The sequence below is a fragment of the Falco naumanni genome, chromosome 13 (genome assembly GCF_017639655.2).
Source record: "Falco naumanni isolate bFalNau1 chromosome 13, bFalNau1.pat, whole genome shotgun sequence".
In the NCBI taxonomy this organism is placed as follows: Eukaryota; Metazoa; Chordata; class Aves; order Falconiformes; family Falconidae; genus Falco; species Falco naumanni.
This window is the reverse complement of record NC_054066.1, coordinates 22,667,716-22,693,571: the sequence shown is the minus strand read 5'-3', so window position 1 is coordinate 22,693,571 and position 25,856 is coordinate 22,667,716. Positions and strand designations below refer to the sequence as shown.

The 25,856-nt window shown below is 37.2% G+C and overlaps 1 protein-coding gene across 6 annotated transcripts in view; it reads left to right on the top strand.

Annotated features, from left to right (window-relative positions):
* NAALADL2 (N-acetylated alpha-linked acidic dipeptidase like 2) overlaps positions 1-25,856 on the top strand; it is a 496,311-nt gene that overhangs the window by 419,198 nt on the left and 51,257 nt on the right. For all 6 annotated transcript variants that reach the window (XM_040612990.1, XM_040612992.1, XM_040612991.1 and 3 more), the window contains one exon: positions 10,518-10,613. In XM_040612990.1, coding sequence (XP_040468924.1) covers positions 10,518-10,613 — 96 coding nt within the window. The remainder of the gene's footprint in view (positions 1-10,517; positions 10,614-25,856) is intronic.

Genomic DNA, 25,856 nt, shown 5'->3' with positions numbered 1-25,856 from the left:
TAATTTAGTTGAATGTGATAGTGAGAGCATGCTGAAATTGTTAAGGTTAATGACTCAGTGTTTTACAAGACAAAATACATTTGATGTTCAAGTGGTTGGTTGAGTTATTTTATTGAATAATATGAATATTTAGCTATTTAATTTCATAGAAGAACATCTTTCTTAGTCCACTAATGTTAAGTGAAACTGATGGCATCCTCATCAGTTGATACATTACTTTGCTCCAAAAGAATCTGTTTGGTCTCATAAATCCTACTGCTTTGATGTCCCAAACATCCCATGCTGCTTCCAGAAAGGGAATATTCTTTACATAAACCTGCCATACAGCAGGAAAAATGCACAGCTTCTTTAACATTCACACTGCACGCATACATGTTGTCGCTGTAAACTGTCCTTGCAGGCTGTCTCATAGGCTCTTCATTTTCTTGGAATTGACTGAGGACTGTTGAAAGTCAATGCAAGTTAACAGGGTCAGCAGGATATGGGAAAACATGTGAGAAATTTGCTTAGACACCAATTATTGCTTCTGTTTGATAGCCTGCTGAAGCATCTAGTTACTGAAAACATACTGTCTAAGGGTAGAAGACACAATTATCTGTCATCCCTGGAGAAGTAAATGGCATGTTGCATTCAAGGTAACATTTTGCCATTGTTGTTCTGAGTGGCTAAATTCAACGCAGCAACTAAAAATCTTCTGGCAGAGTGTCTGGAGTAAGTATCAGAACTTGTTTTGTGTCAGCAGGTATTAGTAGTGTGGCACTCAGCTTTGTCTTTTAATGCTTGGGGCGGGGGGGGGGGGGGGGAGGAATCAAGATCACTGGACTATCAAACAGCTGTGATTGAGTCAGTGATACATTGTCTCAAATAAAATTTGCAATGTTTGATGGCTGTTAAAGAACTGTTTAATGAGGCTTTTGATAAATACTGTCTTTGAAGACGTTGTTCTTTGCAAAAGCCAGTTCTGATTCTTACTGCAAAATGGTGAGCCTCCCACCTACACACGACCTGTCCACTGGATAAAATCAGGTTTCTTCATTCAGTGAAATAGCTTAAATAGTTTTTTTAAATCACTGAAAATAGAAATTGGAAATAGGAAGCATTGAATCAGGAAATAAAAGCATTGGGCTTTGTAATATTTATGATTGTGAAAGACATTGTCACTGGGATTCATGGCTTATAGCAGGACAGTGTTAGGATGATCTTACTGGCACTGCATGTTTTCTGCGCAATTTGAATGCTCACAAGTGATCATAAAACGTTACAAACAAAATGTTCCTGCATCCTTCACACAACACATCAAAGAACAAGTTTTCTCTCTTACCTACAGTGAATCTGAACTGAGCCTTCTGTTTCTAATCTGAAATTTTGGGAAGATCCTCTGTGAGGTTCCACATTTCTGGCTTTGACTGCTTCTTCCTACTTAATCTGCTGATTCTGCTTTCAGTTTTAAAAGTAAAACTTTTTTAAAAGGAAAGCTGTAGAGAGGATTAAAGCTATGCAAGTATCCTAATATTTTAAAAGTTGCTTTCTTTTGCTGTGGTGTGTGGTTTTGTAGATTTACAGTGGTTATTTCCATTCACTTACTAACGCAAGGAAGAAAACATTAAATTAAAAGAGGTGAGGGAAAAGTGTTTATATTCTTCTACTGTCTGATGACTGTTGGCTTGAGTTTTTCTGGCTACAGTTGAGTTTAATAAAATAAATTGTGCAGCAGTGATTCCATTTCTGCCCCTTCTGTTTTCTGCGTAGTCTGTTTTGGGAGGCTGTGCTTATTTTGTCCAGCACCTGGTGACGTCACGAAGTCAGTGCACATCTTTACCATAACATTAAAACAGAAAATATATTGGGTTTCTTTTCTAAAAGTTCTTCAGTAAACTGAAATGGTAAAAATACCAAAGAAAAGCCTCTTGTCAGAAACTTCTCCTGACATGTCTGTTTCCACAAAGTAGGGTCATTCTGACTTAGAACAAGATTTTTTATGTACTTCGGGCTGCGGCAGCTGCAAAGCTTTGCTTTCTGAAAATAATTTAAAAGCATACACATTGTATGTGTTTAGTTTCATTTAAGTAGTAATCAGTGAAAACCAACTTTCTGGAATGAGGATTGGGGGGGGGGGAGGTGTATGTGTGTGGAATATTTAATTAGATATCAAGAGCATTTGCTAGATAGGGAAAAGTCAGCCTAGTAGTGAGATGGAGATGCATGCCCCCTCTGCTGCAGTATGTTTGCAGCTTTAAGGGCCTTTATTAGTGAAAAATCCTATATGCTATACATTAATGTCTGGTGTTATTCCATTGATTCATTTTAACCCACACTATGTTCTATGCTAGATAATCCGCTTTTTCAATAAATCTTTTAAAAAAATCTGCTTCAGTGTACAGCATCCTCCCAAACTGTGTGTAGTGTAGAAAGCTGATGATAAGCCATATTTTAGTCTGAGATACCCTTTTAAATTACTCTTCTTTTGATCCTTCTTCCAGTCAAACCTCTGGTTCAATCTCTTACACCTCTCCAGGAAAAAAAAAAAAAAAGGAAAATGGAGAAAAGATGGGCTTTTCGCCTAGCTGAGGTGAAACACCTGTTTCACAAAGAAATACAATTGTATATGTGCTGCCAAGACACCATATGCCAATTACTTGCCTTAGGGTAGAGCGGCAGAAGGAATTAGTGAGAGCCTGCAGTGCAGATTTCAGAGGTATTTTTGTTCTTCCCACTGCTCTCTCTTTATCTTTTCTTCTGACGGGGCTTTCTCCTTCATGCTATGACAAGTTTTTGGCAATGGTTTTGAATACAGATACAGACGAGTCCTCATGCGATTGTAAGCCTCTGGATTCCTGGGTAACAGTTCTGGGCACTCGCATAACTTTGCGGGGTGCGCTCTGCAGGTGAATGCAACCTCCCAACCAAACTTCTTCCCCAGGTTGATTCAGAAGGTAAGCACTGACCACTTGTTTTGTGTTCTAGTGACCAGACGCTGGTGTTTGTGTGTGTCCCTCAGGCTGCTGTAATTCTGCCCTTCATGCTGTTGTATTACAAAAAGGCAGAAAGAGTGCAACAGGTTAATAGCTCATAGAACAGACACATATGTATATCAGTGTGTGTATGTATAGGTAACATTATATTCTCAATCCTGATGCAGCAGAAGCTTTATACCTCTAAATTCTCCTCTGTTAGACATTTTTCTTTGGTCTGTGTGAGGAAAATAAACAGCTTTCTCTTGGCTTTCATCCTTCTTTTGTGTATTTGCTCTGCAGACTTTAGCAGTGTTAGATTAGCATGTTTATACTGTTTGGCCTACCTGTACAAATTTCAGAAGGATTTTTGCTCACAGTCCTTGCTTTCTGTTGTACCTTCCTAAGACTCTTTTACTTTTGAGCACTGCAGAATTTGTGGCACAAATGTTGTGCATTGCTGAAGGGCAAAGCTAGCACAAATATGGATAATACAGACTAATGCTAACAAGGGTAAAGTCAAACTCGTTCAAGAAATTTAGTCTAAAGACTGTGATTTTTCAGGCTGAGCATTACTGTTGAGTGGGGGAACCTTTGCTGCATGTTACTTTCCAATAAAAACCCCCAAACAAACCCAACCCTCCCCCAAAAAAATGTTTTTTGAGGCATTTGTGTATTGTTCAACAGGTTAAGGACAGAGGGAAGTTTTCTTAAAAGTGCTGGGGAATACTCAGCAGGCAAGAAACATCTGATCAGGCATGGAATGAGAGCATATTAAGGAATTACTAGTTACATAATTTGCGTTTCCTAACTGCTATTTCAGCGGTTTCTAAAGTAATAGTCAAGAAAACAGGATTCTCTGTTGTGGATGCAGCATTGTCCTGGCCTAGTAAAGAAAATAGTGTGTTGTACTTACCACAGAACTATTTCCAGTTCTAAGACACTGTGTGGTAAAATTTGATTTTTCTTTTTCTCTTTTTGGACAGCAAAATAGATCTCTAAAGTATGTCTTGGTATTTACTCTGTTTTACATTAAATCACCAGAAGTGCAGGGGGATTTTATTCATGATTTAAAATGCATTGGTTGAAAGTTGGCATATAAATTGAAAGTATGCTGTTAGATGGTACACAAGGGATGACAAATTTAGTACCTTTAGAAGGTGAAGCATTATGTTCACTTAATTAGTTGAGAAAGGATGAAATAAGTTAGAAAAATGAGTCTAGTAAATCAGAAGTGAATTTTAGTGCAATTGTCCATCATAAATAAGCAAGAGTAAGCCAAATTTGGGGTTTTACGGGTTTTTTTTCCTGCATTTTCGATCCCCATTTAATCAATTCATAAATCAATTAATTACTGTCATGAGACCTGAGGGCAGCAGGAAATTGTGTTCAAATTAAAAAGAAAAGGAGGCAATTTGTTTTAAGATTGAAAGTTGAATGTTCAATCGAAGTTTAATCAGAAGTGACCCATTATTTGAGAAGTGGAACATCAATGTCTTTCTAATTTCACAGAATGCTTCATTAAATGAATGCTTAGAAAAGATCAGGTTAACTGATCATTCCAAAAGGAATATGAGACAAAATGGGGTTTTGGAAGCCCATTTCCAAACACGTTATGCTTATTCATTTCTCTTCTGAAGAGCTCATAGAGAAACCAAATCATTAGATCATTCATAGAGAAACTGGGAATTCAAGGATTATTGGTGTTGGTCCTGTCTAGATTGTACAGATTGTATGATGAAAACATAGCTCCATATCAGAAGAGCAAATGTTCTTAATCCATTTGGATAGCTAGGTACCTAAAGAACAATTTATGAAAGGCAGTAAACAGCAAGGAGAAAAATTTTAAAGCCATGACTGGAAGTTGGGCCTCCTAAATTTTAGTGTGTCTCACTGTGATCTGACCTTGGAAAAGTTTTTCCATAAATTGATACCATCTGGAGAGCGCTCAGCTGCACGATACATACAACACTCTGCCCATTGTACAAACTGAGGATGATACTAGTGCCTGACTAGAAGTGAAGGCAGATGAATTTTATTTAGGAAGTGAGTGTGGGAGAGTATGAGGACAGCAACTGTAGCTGTAACTCCTACTGTGAGTGAAAAGCATAAAGGAATAATGTAGTTTGGTTTAGTGCTCTTTGGATTAGCATGTATTTTTCTTAGTGTGTATTTACTAGAAATTTGCTTAGCAAATTGCTGTTAAAAAAAAAAAAACAAGGGAAAATAACACTCACTTTTTATTCTGAGTTTGCTGAAAGAATAAATGAGGAGTCTGATTCAGTTTCTCGCTGTTGGAAAGTGTGGCTCGTGCTGTTAAATGCTGAGAGGTACTCTTGAAACATCATCTAGACTCATCTCTCTGCCATGTGCTCGCTGGGATAAAGAGTGGGCTTCTGTTACTTGTAAAGTTCATGCCGCTTTCTCTGATGAGCATAGTGCTTGAAAGTCAATAAAAGGCAAGAGAAAAAGAGTATGTTTGCCTTTCTAGTAGTTCTTTATGGAGGTATCTTTTATGAAAAAGAAAAGAAAGGAATAACTGTTTTAAACATTTCCCTTTATAAGTGCAGAGCAAGGTATTTCAGATGTCAGTAAGTTATTTCAGGTATTAATCTTGGATTAACTATTTGCAAGTACCATCTGTCTGTACACGTACACAGACTAATAGATGTTATCTGTAAATGTATACAAATATAAAAAACTTTTGTCATTTGGTTTCTTTCGTGTGCACTCCGTCGGAAAGGCTTTGTTTCCTGAGCAGAAAGCTTAATTGCACAAAAATACTCAAGCCTGCCTAAATCAGTGATTCTACATGACTCCTTTTCAGGAGCTTAGCATGCAGGGCCTTGATTCCATCATAGGCAAGATGACTTGCCACTTGTGGTGACAAAATGTGTTTTGATTTATTTGCTGATCATTGCTTCCTTATGTTGCGTTCCTTTAAAAAGCAGCAGCCAAGGCAGTAGTAAAGGCTGCCTGTTTGCCTTGCCCAGCTGCTGTGGTCTCCACTAAGTTGGTTGATTGCTCAGTGGCTTTCAGAGAAAGAACACACTAATCGGGGAGGGATTTCCAGAGCACAGATGTGGCAAAAAACAAAAACAAAACCAGAGAGAACGGGGCTGGTGTGATACAGGGGCAGTAATAAAAGTGAGAAAATACCCCAAACCTTTCAGGACAGAAGGGACTAATGAGAAGAGCAGGGAGCCTGTTCATAGTCTGACCACAAGACTGACAGAAAAAAACTCTTCCTGGTGCTCCTAGAAGGGGCTGTGTTGAGTTTGTTGCAAAGCGAAAAGTCACTGGAGGGTTGGTGGGCTGAGGCTGAGGAGTAACCTAAAGAGAATGACTCCTTGTGCAAAGAAACAAGAAGCAAAAGTTATTTACAAAGTTGTTTTTTTTTATTTTGCTGTACTTTAGCATTTTAATAAATGTTGCCATAAATTCAGTTCTCATAAAATCTAGTTTGAAAGAAAAAGAAAGTTTGTCTTTTCAGGTGTTTACCTCCAGGAAGATATCAGGAATGATCTACATCTGACCTTTAGCTGACTTGGGGTTCAGTCACACCACTCATTTGTGTAATTCAAACACAACCTATTATTTACCTATTATTTCTTTCCATTTAACTTGTGTAAGCAGAGCAAGAGCTTCTGCTCCGGGAAGGCACTTAAATTACTAGAATGGCTATGAATGTATAATTTCAATGTTTGTATCTCTCGCCACTGAATGCAAGATAAGTGTAGGATGACTAGAACCCGAACCTGTGCTCCACAGGTGTGTCTAGCATAGGGGGGGATAAAAGCCAGTTACAGGGTGTTTTCCTGCTTTACAGGCTGCCGATCCATCAAGGTTTAGATTCCAGAGAATGAATATTTGTCTAGATGGAGCAATAATCCGATGTTGTGTGATAATTCATAATCATACCCTTAACAGACTCTCAGTAAGGTACTCAAGAATGAATATAAATAATGTAACTCTTTTTAAGTTATTGATTCCAATTACGTGAATGATGATGAACAGCGTTAGCACCACCGTAGCAGAATGACAGTGTTCCTAAACCTCCCCCCAGTCAAATGGCATGGCTCTGTAAACTAGTGTGCAAACTTAAAGATGCATAAATGTTACGAATTAATCTTGAAGTATATATTTTATCTTTATTATAAATTACTTGCTATATCTTCTCCCTGAGATCTTAAAAACAAAAACAAAAAAAAAAAAAAAAAAAAAAAAAACCAAAAAAAAATGAAGGGAAGAATTACTTCATTTATTATTCTGATACTTCTGTGACAAATTATACAACGGACAGATGCATCACTGAACACAAAAATTAGTATGAGTCAGTGCTAAGTATGTATTTCGTTTTTTTAAGAAAGTGCTGGGTGCTTACCACCAGAAATAGTTTATTAGAAATGTATGAAAATACTGATAGAATATTGATCATGGAGGCATTAATTTGTAGAAAAAATTAACAGTCAAACTTACCAGTGATGTAACATACCTTTACTGAGTTTTCTTGACTGTGTCTATGAGACATGTCACTCTGTTCAAAGAAGCTTCATTTAGCTGTGAATGTACTAGTTCAGGAGGCGGATTGAGCATCTGTAGGGAACTATGACTAAGTTTAGTTCTGAGCAGAGCATCTTGGTATGTCACAGCCCTGATACAATTGGAACACATTTGTATTGTCGCAAGCTTGTTTGAGGAGAGAGCTAACAGGGCTGTGCCCAATTAAGAACTAGCACCTGGATCCATGCAATTTACTGCGTTGTGTAGTACAAACATAATTCTGATTCAGCAGGCGTGTATCAGATACCACCATTATATCCCCCAGGGGTACATGAGTAAGATACCTTAGTTTGTTTTGAAGAAGAGGGTAGAGTTTTTTCTCTGCTTCTTTTTAACTTCTTTTATTTGAATTGAAGTTAACAGCTCTTTTACCTAAAGTACTGTTTTTCTTCAGTCTTTGTATGGCTTATAACCCAGCATGCGAAAGAGCGAAGCTCAGTCACATAAGAAGAGGTTGTACAAGCCAGAACAAAGCATCTAAATTGTTTGTCTCTCTTATTTGCTCACTTCCTGGTGTTTTAAACAATAAACCCTACAGAATGTTTTTAGCAAGTGAGAAGGTAGTGGAGTGCCAACCTTACAAATCAATCCTGCTTAAACTCAGGTCAGTTTTAATATTTTTTTAACCAAAGCTTTATTTGGCCACTGTTCAGCATGCAGTCTCTGAATGCAAATAACTTTATGGCTGTTGGAGAACGTGTTGGGCATCATTACCAGGCTTAATGCTTCTAAAAAGGGGTTTCACTTCTTGTGAGTACAAAGTGCGAGTCTCTTTTTCCAGTACAAGGACAGAAACTGTTGAAGATCAGTATATATCAAGAGGAGGAAACTGAAGAAATATTAGTCTAATAGATAGGGGAAGCTGGTGTTTGAAAAGGGCATGCTCCTAGAACATTGTCAATTTTGCCTTACAGTCGAGGAAATAATGTAAACCAGAACAATTATTCATCTTAAATATAGGACCATGGGCTTCTGTGAATTTTACTTGGAATTCAATCTGAAAAGACTCTAGACATTTTTCAAAGTTATTTTCATGGAGATGTAATCGTAGTATAACCTCATGATCATTTAGGCATTTCTGAGCCAGGAATATTGTCAGCTTCTTATTGCTACTACTACTATTTTATAAAGAAATTTGCAGAACAGAAAGATTGCACTCAGAATTGGGGTACTCTCTTACTGGGTCCTATGTAAAGCTCCAGACCTAGCATATATAAAATGTTATGATTATGAATCTGGCAACATATATTCCTTTCATGAGTCACACTCCTTTGCTTAACCTTTCTTAAGGGAATACAATTGTTAGTACCGTCCCTCTCCATAAAAAAACAAAACAAAACAAAGCACAAACACAAACACACCCCAAAACATTGGCATTAAAAGATGCCTACAAAACGTTAGGAGCAGTCTAACTTTATCTGAAACTGGATACTTCCCTAGAGATTCTACCTGGGCTGTCAAAGGACAAGACTAGTTTCCCAGCACTCACATCCAAAGACGTGCTACGAGGAAGTCTGTTAATGAGAAGCTTTTAGTCCCCAGTTGATGTTTCTGGTAAGGCTGTATGTGATTCTGTGTGGCACACAGTGCACTGTATGCTAAATACAAAATACAATAAAGGACTTTGGATATTCTAGCTAAATGCAACAATATATTTAGGTGCTGGCATCCAAACTCAAAATGAAAACCCAGAATAAGTTTCATGGACAAGGAAAGATTTAAGCCTTCCCAAAGGAGGTACAGAGTATTATGATGCTGAACTGATGTTGCCTAAAGTTAACCGGAGTTTGGCAGAGGGCTTAAGGTGAAGTTTTGTTCCTTTTCAGAACACAGGTAAATGCAGTGGGTGCATCTCTGGTTATTTGTGCATCAGAGTTCACTTTGAAGAGTATGTTTAAAAGAACTGCTTATGGCTAGTACATTTTAGAATGGCGTGATACTCATGCACTGTCACATCCTCCTGCCGATCTCTGAAATAACTTTAACTGTAGTTTTTGTGCCTTTTTACTGAACTCGTTGCTGTTGATGAACTCTGTATTCAAAGTATGCTTACCAAACTGAGCATCTCAGTCCATCAAGGTGCACCTCAACACCTATTGTTATACCAGGTGGGGATTAGATGGGCACTGAGTTCCTAGCTTTTCCAAGATGGCCAGTTCAAGTCATACTTAAAGAGCAAAACTAGAGCTGCTCCACAAAAGCAAGAATAATTTTAGGATATAGGTCTCAGGAGCTATAAGAATGTGGAGACGTATTTTTCTTTTCCAGTAAGTTTCCAAGTTATTATACCAGGTTCAGCAACATACGTTCAAAATAATTCCCTTTTAGGCATTTGCACGCCTTTGAGGCTTGGGGTTTTGTTTTGTATCGCTTTGCCTTTTCTTTCAGTCCACACCTGAGTTATCAGTTTGTTGTTTCCTTGTGACAGCAAATATGCAACCTAATTTATTGCTTTCTTTCAGTAAAAGAAGAGACGAACATCATACAAATAATATATTAAGATTGCCTGGTGTTAAAAAAAGCGGTCAACCTAAAGGATATAATTCTAGGGAACTGACCAAAACCACATATTATGTAGATGTTATTACGGTACATAGAAGTAGGATGGCTGCAGAAGATAAAAGCATATTCTTTGATTATTGTATTTACATTTCTTTTGAAGAGTAGATCATAACGTATTTAATAAAATGTCTGATTGCTGCCTAGCTCAGAATAAAATCTGTGTGGATATTTTTTCTTCCTCTAGGCAAAATTTTTAGCTGTTTTTGGAAGCATAATTACAAAGACAACTGCCATTCCAGAAATAAAAGTTGTAAGACTTACTATTTTTTGCCTTTTTCAGGGACTTGGAATCAGTTAATTATAACAGTGAAATAGGTTTAATAATCAGCAAAACTTAAGAACCATTTGAAGGGTTTTTCAGTCTCTGAACAAAATCCAATAAGCATTTGGAGGAGGAAATCAATGTGGAATCCTAAAACACTTCTTATTTCTTTCTCACAGAACCCTAGCTTTCTCTCTGAAGCTCTTTTTCCTGTACATACAACAAAAACTGAAGAGCTGGATCCCACCTTCAGCCTGCATGAGAGCATTGCAAAGGTAACAGAATCGGAGATGTCATATGTACATACTTTCCTTCACATGGCCAAATTTGAATTTTTTAATAATTTTGGAAGATAACCTGTTTTTCCTGTGAATACTTTGAATGTAGTTAAAAGTTGTGGAGTTTTCTTCATTGAGATCCACCTTCGGAAGTAATATTCTTTACTGTTACACTGGTCAGCTTGCATGGTGAAAACACTTCCATGTGCAAATGCTTCATTTTATTTGGTTTATTTGTATTTTGCGTGGTTCAGATTAAATTTACTGGCCTGAGCACAGGGCATTGAGCCCCGCTAGATGGCAGGAAGTAGCAAGTTTGTTGCTGTCAGTTCTGTCAGTGAGGAGGACTCTGAGGGCACCTTCACAAGCACAGACAGTTGGCTTTATGAGCTGTCACAGCGATGCTCACATGGGAGGGAAGGAGTGGCCATCCCAGAAATCTGGGGAGTGCTATACAGAGAGGACGCTCCCAAAGTTAATGTGTTCTGACTCCCCTCTTGTCACTCCAATATAATACTCCCTGCATGTTTTTTATTAATATAACCAAAATTACTCCTGTTCTGAAGTGCTCTTTCTTCACTCTGTCCACTCAGCAAAGCCCCATTTCTACAGAGAGATGTGGCTACAAATGAGACCAACTTAATGGATTCCTACACTTCTTTAAATTGGATTTCTTATAAACCAGAGCTATGTAGACTTTGAATAAACAAAGAAATCTGTTTATAAAGCTACTTCTTTTGGAAAAGCAGCTGCTGTTGAAACATTTCTTTTGGCAACAACAAAAATAAATTCACAGGGATCAGCAATGTGCAGATTTAGCATGTAGGCGGATCAGCGTCTTTGGCAAAATACTGACTGATCTTGGGGGTTTTAGGGTTTTTTTGTTTGTTTGTTTGCTTGGTGTCTTTTTTTTTTAAAAAAAAAAAAAAAAAAAAAAAAAAAGCACATATTCCTAGACATGGTTTTGAAGCTTTGCAGAGTCGGACAGTTAAGGAACAGCCACGTCTTCTCTGAAGCCCTTTTAATGGAGCTGATGGTTTTTAAGCCATCCTTGATGCCAAAGACACTGAAAAGATTCAGCAAATTTCTTCCCAGAGACTGAGGGAAGTAGGTATGTGATTATTTACTGCATAATTAATTTGTGATTTACTAGTTAGTGTGTGATGGGACATGTGTAATCTGAATAATGTGTATTTTAGTATTTGCTCTGTAACGTTGACTATCACAGAAAACTAGTTATTAGACAGTTGATCCTGTTTAAATTGTTACAAATTATTTTGAGTAGTGTCGTTGAGCATTACAGGTTTTTTTGATAAAACTTGATGGAGATTACACCATTCTGCTTTTCAGACTGTAGCCCAGGGTACTTTTATAAAGACGACGAGTATATGCAGCAGTGGACTGAGATTCTCTCTCAGCTGGTAATTTTGTCATCTTTAGCTTAGTTTAATTGGTTTTAAAGTAGTTTCTGAATAGCTTGAAGAGCAAAAGTTTCTAAAATTCATCTATTTTTACTAGTCTTTATGGTTAGATAATGGAGTTGTTACGTCTTTGTTCCCTCTACTCCCCCCTCAAACCTTTTTTCAGAGTAACTAAGACAGTCATTGTCTTTCCCTTCTCCTGCAAGATGGGCTTTCCTTTGCCCCTCTTTTATCCTAGGCTTTGTCGTCTGTTCCAGTTTGAAAGCATTGTATTTGGGTGAATGTCCATAAAACTACACAGTATTTTATATAAGACCTTAATATGGCTTTCTGTGGTAACATTTATCTAGCTTCATACCTGAGGTGACATCATATCACCTTTTCCTTGGTAGGGTCTTCTGTTTAAGCCCTACATTTGATTTTAGTGGCTGCATGTTAGTGCAGGCAAGCAACTGCATGCGTAGTCTGAACTCTATAGAGTCATCTTAGTTCAGAAATTTTCTTTTTTAAACTGACACTGGTTTCCATGCTTTGGGCAACCTTGAAGGCTGGTGGGACGGCGGTGGTGGTTTCTTCCATGGCCATTATTTAAACTCAGTATATGTCCTCTCTAATAACTGCACTCTTGCTGATTCTCAGTGTGAGCCCTTTAAGGGGTGTCAGCGTTTAACCCCAGCCAGCAACTAACTGCTAGGCAGCCACTTGCTCACTCCCCTGCCCTGCCCTAAGCAGGGTGGGGAGGAGAATCGGGAAAAAGGTAAAACTTGTCGGTTGAGATAAGAACAATTTAATAATTGAAATAAAATAAAATATAACAACAACAGCAACAGTTGTAATTAATTGTCCCCAAGCAGTGACTGTCAGGCCCTGGCCAGCTAACCCCCCAGTTTATATACCCAGCATGACGTTCTAAGGTATGGAACATCCCCTTGGTTAGTTCGGGTCAGCTGTCCTGGCCGTGTCCCCTCCCAGTTTCTTGTGCCACTCCAGCCCTCTCCCTGGCAGGGCCTGAGAAACTGAGAAATCCTCGACTTAGAATAAACATTACTTAGCAACGTCTAAAAACATCAGTGTGTTACCAACATTATCCTCATACTAAATCCAAGACACAGCATTGTACCAGCTACTAAGAAGAAAATTAGCTCTTTCCCAGGCAAAACCCGGACAAAGGGGAAAAAGCTTATTTAAGTTTTATTTGTTTGAAAATAAAAAACATGTATCAGTTTAGCTTTATCAGAAGTGGGTTATAAAAATATTTGAAACTGTAACTTTTCATTCTTATTTGAGACCAAAGGTATTTTTATTAATCTTAATTTTTTTCATGTAATGAAGATGCTGTATTCTGACCTGCTTTATTCAGATAACCAGAGCTGGCTATTTTACCACTATTTATGCAAATATCAAATACTTCAAATCCTTGTTTACAGAACAGCACAAAACACTGTTTACCAGCAATAACGATTTTGAAGACTATGAAAATCTTTGTCATGTATCAAGTTTTCCATTATATTAGTTCATAGAAGCTCAAATAGTAGGAAGTTCAAGTTGATGAAAGACCCGTGACATTCTGGGGTTACAGATCTCGGAAATTAAATCCAAAATATTGTAGGTCTGTAGTCGATATCTTATTGTTGTCTGAAGTTAAGCAACATTCTGCCATCTCTGAATTAAAGATTCTGTGATCTTTAGATCACAAGCTAAGGCCTAGACCCAGGAAATAATACACTGTGTTCATATATTAATGTAATGTCAATGTATTTCAATGATTGCTAATTTGACAATAGTATCCACGTTCAATACATAACTCATTTTTAAGAATAAATTTTACTTCCATTAATAATCCTTCTATTTTGTTTCCTTTGGCAAATTTTGATGGCCAAATAAAAATCTGCCTAAAAAAGCAAAAAACCCTTTAAGTTTCATAGCACTGAAAAAATCCATTTTCCTTATGCAGAAGCATGTATTTTACAGCTGCTTATGTAAGAGATTTTGTGTTTAAAATTACACTCCCAGTTCCTTTAGCGACCAGCTGAGACCTGATCTGAATGACACTACAGCTATTGGAACATGCACAGTAATTGGTATTTTTGAGACACAGTTGGTTTATATTTCTTCAAGCTATACTTTATCATATCAAATTGAGGTTTGGAAACAGAAAATGTTGAAATCAATGCAAGAAGGCATATGGGTGCTGGGTGGTGATTATTGTAAAAGGAATATTTACTTTACTAAATTGAGATTTATTCATTCAGACCTGGCAGTGAAGACATTAGAGAGTTGAGATATCTGGAGAAAAAATTGAAATACGTAAAAAAGCAAGTGTTAAGACGTAGTATCTATTACCAAATCTCTTGTGTATTGATGGTTTTCTAGTTAAGGGGGAGTTTGACCTGATTTGGATCTTTTTTATGTAAGAACAAAAGTCCATTTGGTACAAAAGTCTACCACTGGTAGTAACAAGTAGTAGATTCTTGCGGAATAAATATGTAAGAACAGGCAATCATAGCACAGTACTTTCTCTGGTATACTTTCCCACTTACTGTCAATTGGCAGTGCAATGTTTCTTAGGCTCATAATCACACCTCTACACCAATTTCCAGCTCTGTCACAGTGCAGTTACCTATGCCCTTTTAAAATTCATTTGCTTTCTGTCTTCTATAAAATCCCGTAGCAATGCTTCCCCCAATTTAATTCCCCCACTTGCTGCTTGTTTATCTCACTAGGGGAGTTTATGCCATTGATACGATAAATAATTAAACAAACATCTATTTACTTTTTGATACCAGTTGCCTTCTTTTCTAAGCTGTGTTGTGTCAGAGCATAGTAACCTGTTTGAGCTGTCCTCTTAGGTAAGCCAGTCCTTCCTAATAATACATTACCTCTGTACTTACGCGGTTCTGTGGCATCTCTTTTGCTTTAAGGCAATTAGAACCGTGTACCATAGTCAGCGTGTTGGATTGCTGTGGATTTGTAGACTCTCTATGATATTGTCTTCTAATCCTTCCTCAATAATCTTCAACATTCGACTGGTCTTTTAGACTGCTGTTACCTATTAACTATTCATGATGACTTGGATATTTCTTTCTTCAGTGAGATGAGCTAATGCATACATCCTGATTCTCTGTGTATGCTCATAGGTTGTTTTCTGCTGTGTGCATCACTTCATATTTTCCAGCAATGAGCCTGCCGGGTTTTTTTTTAGCGCCATGCCCAAATATTGCGGGGTGCAGGTCAGGAAGGACACAAAGAATGGTGTCTTTCAGTCTTGATAGCAGAGGCATGCTTAGTGTTCAGTTTGATGAAACTCACTTGCCCGTGCATATCGCTGGCGGTGTGCTTTGCTTGTATGGCCACTGAAGCCGGTGGAAAAGCTTGTGCTGGTTTTGGCAGGAAATTATTTGAGGCCCTTCATCTCTGAGGGACATAGTGCTTTAATCACTTTTTTTTCTATGAGAATGGCTTGATACTAAGTAACAATGGAAAAATTCAACATAAATTTTTACATGAGGTTCGGTGTAAGAATAAATAATGGATCAGTTGTGGTTTGTGCTTTCTGAAGACAGTGGTTACCTTAACTTCAGGAACGCTTTGAAGAGGAGGAGATTGCCGAATGCGGCAGGTATAATGAACGAGAATGGGCAGCTATTAAGGAGATGGATCTGTAATCTGAGTGTTTAGAAGATCTAATTTATCAGAACACTTTTTAGGCCAATTTTCTTAGATCTGGGCAGTTTAAAGGTGGATTTAGGGTAGATTGCTGCCAGGCCTAGGCTGATCTGAAAGATTCAGAGAGGAAAGAGAAATCTGTAGGCTTCCTAGTGGTGAAGAACTAAGACGTTCATTACAGCGTGTTGTAGTACAAAATTTAGTGGTGTTTTAGCTGAGGTTTGCAAATCTTGTAATTTAAACTGTGCTTTATAATACATATGTCAAGTGTTAAAATTGAGAAGTGTATGCCTGTGTGGCAGAGAATGGATTTTCCCATCAGACCAGAAGAAGTCAGGTGAAACTATTGTTATCAAATGCATACTCAGAAAAGTATGTGCTGTTTTTTTCATCAGTGTTATTCAGCACAGCATTACTTGGTAACTAGTCAATTGGAGTCATTAACAAGTTTGAAAATACTTCTGTGTTATGAAGTATGCTCACTAGAGTAGACTAATAAGACTCGGATTATGCAGTTGTAAAAGCTTTAATGGCAGGCCCCCAACAGGGAGTGCCACTGGAGCCACTTACCCAGTACCAGCCATGGAATAATATTAATCCTTTATTGATTTTTTACTTTGGCAGGCACCAAAGTGTTGAAAGGTATGCCAGTAGCAACATAATTGTTTTTGTGATGAGTTATGGGTGCTGACAGATAACTCTTGAGAAAATTATTAATGAGCCTGATTATTCTACACTTCAGTTATGGAGCTACATAAAGTAGAACTAACTACTGTAACACAATTAACTTCTAAACATTAAATAAAACAGCAGTAGGGAGGAGTGTTTCCATTTCTAGGGGAAATAAGGGGATTTGTGTAACATACTTTGTAATTTCCTTTTTTATTATTATTTTTTTTGTTTAAATGTAAACACTTCCAAGATGACAGGCAGATTATTTTCTTGAAGCAAATGAAATGAAAAGTACTGGACAGCAGGACGGTTGCCAAATAAAATTCTCATTTTGGCCGCAAATAAGATACAGTACAGGAATGTTGATCTGAGGAATTCTGTAAAGGATCATACTGTGCTGTTCCTTTGAAGCATGGGAGGGATATGTTCCCATTTACCCATTGTCTCATCCCGTTCATTCCCAAATAGAAGCATAGGGAACACCCATTCATCTTGGCAGTGCAATGATATTCATAACTTTGGTAGTTTCTTTTCTGTAATATCCATTTAAAAATCCAAATCTGTGGTTTGGTGCAGGTGACCTCTGCTAAATATTTTCATTTGCTGCATGGTATTTGTGAGTGGGCTCTTTTTGTATGCTTCTGTACTGCAAAAGCTGAAAGTAACCATGGAGATACATATATATATATATATATATATATATATATAAAATATATGAGGTTGCCATAATTTACTGAAATGTATGAAACAAAGATAATAGAACATATCCAAATTAACATGAAGGTGGCAAACCCCTACAATCCCAAAGACTGAGTGCAGATTTTGAATCAGTAGAATAATAATGTGAAGAACAATATAAATGCTGTTTCCTGCCAGAGTTCAAAATCAAAACAAAATCTCATTGTAGTCAACCAGCTTGAAATTTCTCTGCATTTCATTGAAGCATCTGTTGTAGTTTTGGCAGGGATGTCATCCCTGTAATACCAAATGGAAACACTTTCACAAACCGTGTACAGCACGTCTATGTTGCAAAAATTAACCAGAAACATTTCTGCGGCATATTATTACTGGCATAGCTATTTCACCGGAGTGTATTCATATTTTATTCCCACTGCAACATGCCCTTTTTGCTATCAGATTGTTCTTGAAAACACTGTGTGGCGTTGAGCTTAGGCCTCTGCGTCAAAGCAGCTCTACATCTGTATTTCCATTGACATATTGTCTGTTTTCATTTTTAAATTTCCTCTCTAGAGCTAGAGGATTTGGCAGAATTGTTTAAGATCTCCAAACAGTAGTGAAACAATGTTACTCCAGTCAGAATTACAGCACTTGGAGGTGTTAAAGTACTTGTATGGCAATATGCAGAACAAATCTAAAATATTCAGAAAACAGAAGCTTGATGCAGCCGAGTATGTTGCCTGGGAAAGCCAAGCCCAGAAAAGTTTGTGCCTTGCAGGGCCCGGGCAGCTATATGGCAGCTTCCCCTGCTGTCTGGTTGTAACTGGAAGTGCTTGCTGTATGCCATGATTTGCATCATGAAAATGTGATGCTTTGGAGTGTCAATTTTCACAGGTCATTCCTCCAATTCACTTCTTTCAGTGATGTATCCCTTCTGATGTAATTTTTAAAACTCCTGTCTTCATTTGCGTATGCCAGACTTCCGCATCATTTCTCAGTCTCTTTATCATCATACCTCCAAAGACAGGAGCTTTGCACAGACCAACAGAACTCTCATGTCTTTTTTAAGACAAATTATGTTACGATTTTGTACTTTCAAAACAAATTATCCAAGCCTTCAGCCAAACAGGAATGTGGATCAGGGGCAGGTGACAGAGATGCTGAATGAAGTTAACATAACAGAAGCACAGTTCTCAGTGTCTGAAGTGAAAACCAGGTGGGGGGACCTGATCAGTATCCATATTTGAGACAATCTGCTGTTGATACTGATTGTTTAGGTGTGGAGTTTGCCCTTGTTTTGAAGATACCAGAATTATCTGCAGTATCATGTGGATGCTTTTTCACACATAAAAGCACCTGTATGGGATTTTTGGCCTGAGAAAAACTGCAGGACAAGTTGGGGCATCTCATAATATTTGTTTGTCCTTCCACAGCCAGCAGCAATTAATAGTGTTTCAGCAGCTCTCATCTGCCCTAAGGTGATGTGGCAGCACAGGTGCAGCATGATACACCAATTGCCAGATAGTCTCGCTGTAACTTAAATGACTGGCTTTGCTTTATTGATCAGCCTCTCATATGGTGGTTCTGAGCATCTTACTGGTCTTTATGGTTTAATGGTATTTGAGATGTGTGAAGCAGAACCGTATTGTCTGTGGTGACAGTATGACTGAATTCACACAAAAACAAACTTGCTCAAATTTTTCTGCAAAGCAGCACAGGCATTTTTCACATAAATGATTTAGCACATACTCTCTCAATCACACAAGTGAGAGTTTTTATTTTACCTTTAGCCTTCTTGCATAAAAGAACATATAATCCAGTTCAAGCAGAGGGTAAATACAAACTTGCTGAAATCTCCCTTCCAACAATTGTCTATTTTATTCTGTAGCTATTGTCAGCAGCAATAAAAAAAAGAGCAAATCTGGTGATATAAACTGGCACAGTAACTTTGGGGATGCTGTTCGAATTGTGGTGAACAGGGAAGTAACAGCATTCAAAGAAAAAAAGCTGTCTGGGGATTTTTTTCAGTGTTAGATGTGAAAGAGGTGACTTTGCTGCTAAAGACATGAGGTGTTCTGACAGACAGTCATACTGTGTTTGGCCAGACAGCATATTCTCTATCTGCTGTAGCCTAGTTAGGGTAGATATGCTTGGAATTTTTCAGTGGTTCTTTGTTCCTAAAAGCAAGTAGCCTGAAGGACTCTTGCATTTCATACTTGAACTCTGATAGATAAAGACTAGGTAATAAAAATAAGCTGAAATTGCAGAACCCCTGGTAAAAATTTGATGAACCAGCTGCACTGTCCAACACAACTTCTCTTGGTTCAGTCAAGTATTAAAAAACAATCCCATTCCCCTACCCCCTTGAAATTTTCCATTCCTTTCCTGCTAATACTTCCTTCAAAATGGAAAAGCGTTACAGGACAGAACTAACTGCATTTCCTCCTGTGCCGTTTATTCATGAAGTTCGGGAAAGATGTCAACACCCAAGTATTCCAAGATTTTTTTCTGGGCTTCCTTTTGAGAGCCTGGAATTTAATGTTTCAGCTTAGAGAACTCTGACAACTTTGAAAATATCAAAATAACCAGAAAAGTGTGCCTCCAATAAACAAGAGAAATTGAATGAACACAAAAACACGACCATCATTAGTAGCATGGTTTGTGTAGAAACCATTCCCATGGGCCGTTCAGTTCTCTATTAGGAAAGAATTGATTCTACATTCCTTAAATCTTTTTGATATTACAACAAGATTATATGTTATTTTTAAGACATTAGCATCGGCTTCTGTCGGAATGTTTCTTAACCAGATTGGTGTTTAGAACCACACAGTTGCTGAATTCCTCTTGCAGACCTGAATTTTATTCAGTTGCTCTCAAGATTTGTCTGGCAACTGTAAGTGAAAAAAGAAAAAAAATCATTGCATTATTTTTCAAGCTAGAGTTGTGATTTAAGTGAAGTCAGCAAATACATGTCAACTCCATCTGATCCAATCAAAACACAGGATAAACATGTAAGTTCATACATAATGTATAATTTTAAATCTTATGATAGAAACCCAGGATTGGTGGTGTTTGATCAACTTAGGGAAGGCATTTTTTACTCTGAATTACATCAGTCTGACTAAGCAAAAGAAGATAAATTAGGAATGAGAGGAAGCATTGTCTAATCCCCATTTTGTATATGAGAAAATGAAATACCATGGGTCAAAAATGGTACTTAAAATAACAGAGCAACTACTTCATCTCCTCACCTGAATTCAGCATTAACTTGCAGGATCTGGTGATTTGTCTGACCCTGGACAAAAACTGGGGTGTATTTCCAAGCTGAAGCTAGATTGCTGAAGTTAGAATTTAGCACGTATTTGGGATTTGCTGGAATTACAGCTACTGGCTGTAACCAACCAGGCATTTTTCTAATATGTGCTGAAGTGTTAGTGCCTGTGTTAGTGGGACTTACCTGGCATGGAAAGAAGCTACAGTGCCTGCAGCAATGCCTTCATTTCCCTGCCTTGTTTTGGTTGAGATTTGTGATCTGACTGCATCTCTAGCTGCTTCCCGAGTGCTGCATTGGTGACAGACTCTCCAAAGATGTTCCTGACAGATGTCTTTTTGTTTGTTTCTTTCTTTCTGGTAGTTGATGGTCTTGACTGTACAAAGAAGCCACTGCATATTTACTGCACAAGTCAAATGATTGTTTCCAATTTGTCCAATAGTTGCTTTGTAGTGTGTATTGAGAGAATTGATTTTGTATCCATTGCTGTTACTTTGAAAACGTGAACTTGTTATGAGGGATATTAAATAATTAGACATACGCATGAATTTTTTAAGGAATGTCAACACATAGGTTTATAGAATCATTTGATTTATATTCAACCACTGAAATCCAACAGCTGAAAAAACAAATCTGAATCTTGCTACTCTAATAGGTAGGAATATGCCTGGGGTTATCTGAATTTTCCACTGTGTTTCCCACTGCCTTATTATTCACTTAGTTACTGAATTTATCTGAGTATAATTTTATTAATCCGTTCTTTAGCATCAGTGCTACTACAGGCATTTGTTACTGGTTAACAAATACTTCATCTGCCAAAGATTCAGTCTTTATTCTTAGCACACATGTACTGAATTTGATGGCTGTGCAAGGAAGATGAGTTTTTCTTTAAACAAGACACTAACATTCTAGAGGGATGGTTCCTTTGGGTACTCTAAAAGTATCTTGTCTGTTGTATTAGCTCACTGTATTAGCTCTTCTCTGTCTTCAGATCTTTTGACAAAGATGTCAAATCAGACAATCCTTTCCCCGAAGCATGCCTTTTAAAACACTGTTTCTACTAACAATAATGCAGAAATGACTCTTTTCTTCTTCTTTTCTTTTAATTTAACATAATGCAATTTGCATATGAGTGAACATGAGGTAAAGCTAGTGGAACTTAAGTATCTGCTTAAGTGCTTTTCAACAAAAGATGGAAATAGCTGCCTCAGTACTATGAATTCAGTAATTGGTTTTACAAACAACTTGCTGAAAGACCTGGGGAAATACAGCTGCTAGGATGTATGTTTATTTGTTCATTTTATGTTTAGACCATACTTCCTTTGGTGTATAGTTGTACAATGTATTATTGACATGTTTTGTCTTTCTTTTATTTTATTCTGCAACATAACTACAAACACATCAGAAATTTACAGATGCTGAAGTTTCCTTCATGAGCTCAGTCCCGAATTCAAAACCCTATTTTCAAATTTGGTTTCTCTAAAAGAAATTTAAAAATTCAGATTTTCCCAAGAGGTTTAGCCCAATCCACAGTGTTTTAAAACTTGTCTTTAAATGTCAGTGCCTATTTTAGCATCAGACTGATAGCTGAACTCTGCTGGAACTGTCCTCTTGGTGCTGAGCATTTCTTAGGTTTGTGGCTGTCCTGAGAGGGGAGTGTAAGACCAAAGTTAAATGACTACATGGTGGATAAGAAGCAATGTATGTCCTGGATAAAAGCTCCTAAGAACCAACCCATTGTGCTCTGAGGTGGGGGATTCCTGCAGGAACCTAATAGTACAAATCAAGCATAAAGTTACGTCTGAATAAATGTTGTACTCTTTCCTTGAGCATTGTAGCCAGAACAAGGGCCATTTACTAGCGTGGTCTTTCTGAAATGTGGAGCTCTAAGTCGGCTGCGAAGCACAGACCCTGTAAGAATTACCTTTGTTCTACATCAACAGTGTTTAATGTAAAAACCTTATACATTGTGGAAGCTAGGACTGCCACTTACCACACTTAATTGTTAGGATGCAAATACACATTCTTCTTTTTTTGTTATTCTGTTTCCAGAATCAGTGAAACTCAGATTCTTTGCTGCATATTTACTGTTATGGCTGTATGATACACACATCTATAATGGCCTATAGCCTAGGCACACTATAGCGTACTTTTGGGTAATGGAAGTTGCAGATTTGAGTTCTTCAAGCCATAGAAGGAAAGAAACTGGTCCAAAGCTTATAAAAGCTTGAATATACAGAGAAAGGTGAATCCATAAACCCTTATAACTACTTGTCACATTATGTGCAGAATTTCTGTTTAAAAGCCTTGTTAAATTTTTGGAAGGTTAGCCCTTAATTCCTGGTCAAGAGCCAAAATAAACAGCCGGAACTTCAGATTTCAATGTGCTGCACAATGAAATTTTCTACTTGCATTTTATACTCAGTGTGGCAGTAATAGGAGTGGCTGGGCCTGTTTCAGAAGCTCTACTCTTTGATGCTTTCATTGCAGATGTGCTATGAAAACCTGAAACAGGTGGCAGATAATCTTTATTTGAAATTCATATTCTGAATTGTTTTGTTGTGTATGAGAAAGCTGATATACTCTCAGTGATAAAAATCCTAAAGAAGTTTTTGTAACATACTGCAGTGCATGAAACTGTAGTTTGCTCTTGTCCTTTGTTTTCTTCTATTCTGTCTCCTAATATGTGGATAGGTAGGTGTTATAATCAGATGTAACTGAAAAAGCACAATTCTATGCTTTCTGATATTTTTCCTAAAATACAGGATAGCAAAATCAGCATGAATGAAGACTGTCTTTTCAAATACACGTGAACAAAGTGAAGAAATTTTGTAAAGTGTAAAAGTTGTGGGACAAAACTAGTAAATACTTTTTTAAAAAAATCTATTACAAGTCAAAAAAATAATAAAGCTAAAGGTATTGCAAAACCCCAGGAAGAACATCTTGTTTATCGATCTGGTTTTATTGTGAGCATAGTCAATAACAGTAAAAAAATACTGACAGTTTGCTGAGACACTCTAGCATTAAAGCAGCTAAGATTAGAGAATTGCCATTAGACTAAGAGTAGGTGATTAGCCTTAAGCTAGAATTATAAAATTAATAGAGTGTCTTTCAGAAAACTGTGGACTGAAGATCCTGCATCAGAAACAGTGGGAATGGTTAAACTGTTTCTTCTTATTTCAGTAGGTACAAGGGAACAGATCGTCTTGGAGTAACATCAGGGAGTTTGGGCCTGTTTAGCACCTTTGAGAAGAGAAAGGGCAGTGAATATGAGTAGGGAATACTGTCTGTCTCCCTGATTCACCTCTATGAGTCTGAAACCAGATCTTCATATCTTCATTCAGTTGTTTTATAAAAAGTTTTTATTACATATAGTGTTATATAAACACTTATTCTCTGCCCCAGACAATAAGTGATAACCACAATGAGATAGTTTAGTCTGACCATGTAGTGTAGGAAAGCAAACCTCATCTTCCTGAGCGCATTCCTGCTGAAGAAAGCTTGCTGTTTAATGACTGAGCAGGATTTTCTGGCTGCCAGACTCACGTGGTAGATAAGAGTATTCCCACTTGGGCAGAGAGAAGGGACAGAGGCAAATAAGCTTGGACTTCTACTGGTCAGCTTTGCTTTTGGGGTTTATGTGTTCAAGTATGGTCCTTTCCATTTCCATTTGAGCCCAACGGAATAGATTCAAGCCCATGTGTTAAAACAACACGCGTGAGATTTAGTGAACTGACAGGAGTGATCACCCCATCCACCAGCAGTTCCTTGGGCCAGGGGCTGGGTATTATCTGTAGCAAACTAACCATAAAACCAGAGCAATATAAAAGATGTACTTTTCTACAGTGGAAACTATATTTCTATTTCATAAGCAGAGATCATATACTGCCTATGAAGCTATTTTTTATTTTAATACCTTCTTGTGAAACTAATGGCCAGGAGTTTCATAAATCGCAGCCTAATTCCAACCATGCACGGGTAATATTGATTTTAAATATAACAGTATCTGTATTATCTCTTGAAATAATTTTAATTCAAAATTTAAATTAATATCACAAAGTAGAGCATTTGGACCTAAAAATGTTTCAGGAAGAGTCCAGTAACCAGTGAATGAAAAGCAACTCTTCAGAAGGATAGAAGGAAAGAAGGATAGAAATTGTTCTGGAGTAATGGAGTAGTATATTCTAGTATCCTGCAGCCTTGTACTCATATAAAAATAATAAGATTTTGTAGAAAGAGATACAGTTTTATTGTCAACCTTATTTTGAAGAAATTTGTGTCCTGAGTGATACTTCCTTTGAATAATCATTCACACAAAAGTAGTGGGTTTTTTATACTTATGTGATAATTCTTCAATCCCAGAGAGTTCTTGTCCTTTCAATAGATGAAAGGCTAGCCCATTTATTTTGTTACTCGGATATATCAGTGGTAGGTGAACACGGATAATGCACGTGTATATTCCAAGATAATGGTAAAGTTCTGCTTAATCTGTTTTAAATTACTACAGATAAGCAATAAAATAATCTCTGTTTTACTACCATCAGATGTGATCCATCAGTATTTATGTGCTTACAACTTTAGAAGAATGAAACTCTGAAGGGAGAACATTTAGTTTCTTTTGACAGAATAGTCCTATTTCTTAAATGGCCAAATAAAGAGCAATATGTTTCATCTGACTGATGTGAATGATTTTAAGACTATTTACTTTTAATTCCACGATTAAGGCTTTTTTCTGATTGTAGTTAATGTGAACTTTGAGATTATCTTTTGTTAATAACTTACTGTACCCTCCTTTCATTCTGATGGGGCCAGGAATGTGTGGGGTTTATTATTTGGGTAATGAAAGTGTCAAATATGTAAATGCATACTGACACAATTCATCAATATATATTGTAATCAAGGAGAATAATTTGCCCAAAGATCATAGCCTGTCCTGCCATTTATCTCAAACTTGCCTGGACAGGAAGAATAACATGGCTAATTCATCAAAGTTCATGAAAGATCGCTGGAATTTTGGAACATTAAAAAAAAAAAAAAAAAAAAAGCCACACAATCAAGGTAAGATGAAAAATTGACATGCACTAGGGATGATACAGGTCAGCATCATCAGAAATGCTTTTTTCAAATATGTAGTTAAAGTAAGTATGAAAATAGTTGAATCCTTTTAGAGTGTGACATCTTGAAAGCATGCTCCTTTCCTGATCAGCAGCATTCTATCAGCATGTCCTTTTTAATTTGGAGTGAGGCAGCCTTATAGATTTCATTTCATCTTGGGTAAGTGTTCAAAAGTTCTGGTATTTAAATAACTCGGGGAAAATCTGAGCAGCGTCTGTCAGTGAAATAGCCTTCCTTCATTGATTACTGGCCCAATCTTCTTGTACAAAATGTCACCCAAAAAATAACCACTGATATTAGGGATTGTTACCCTTTCTTTTTTTTTTTATGACAGACTGAAAAATATAATTACTGGGTTTTCTTAATGAGTGTTTATGTGTGCTTATTTTTTTAACTAAGGCACTGGGTTGGCAAAAT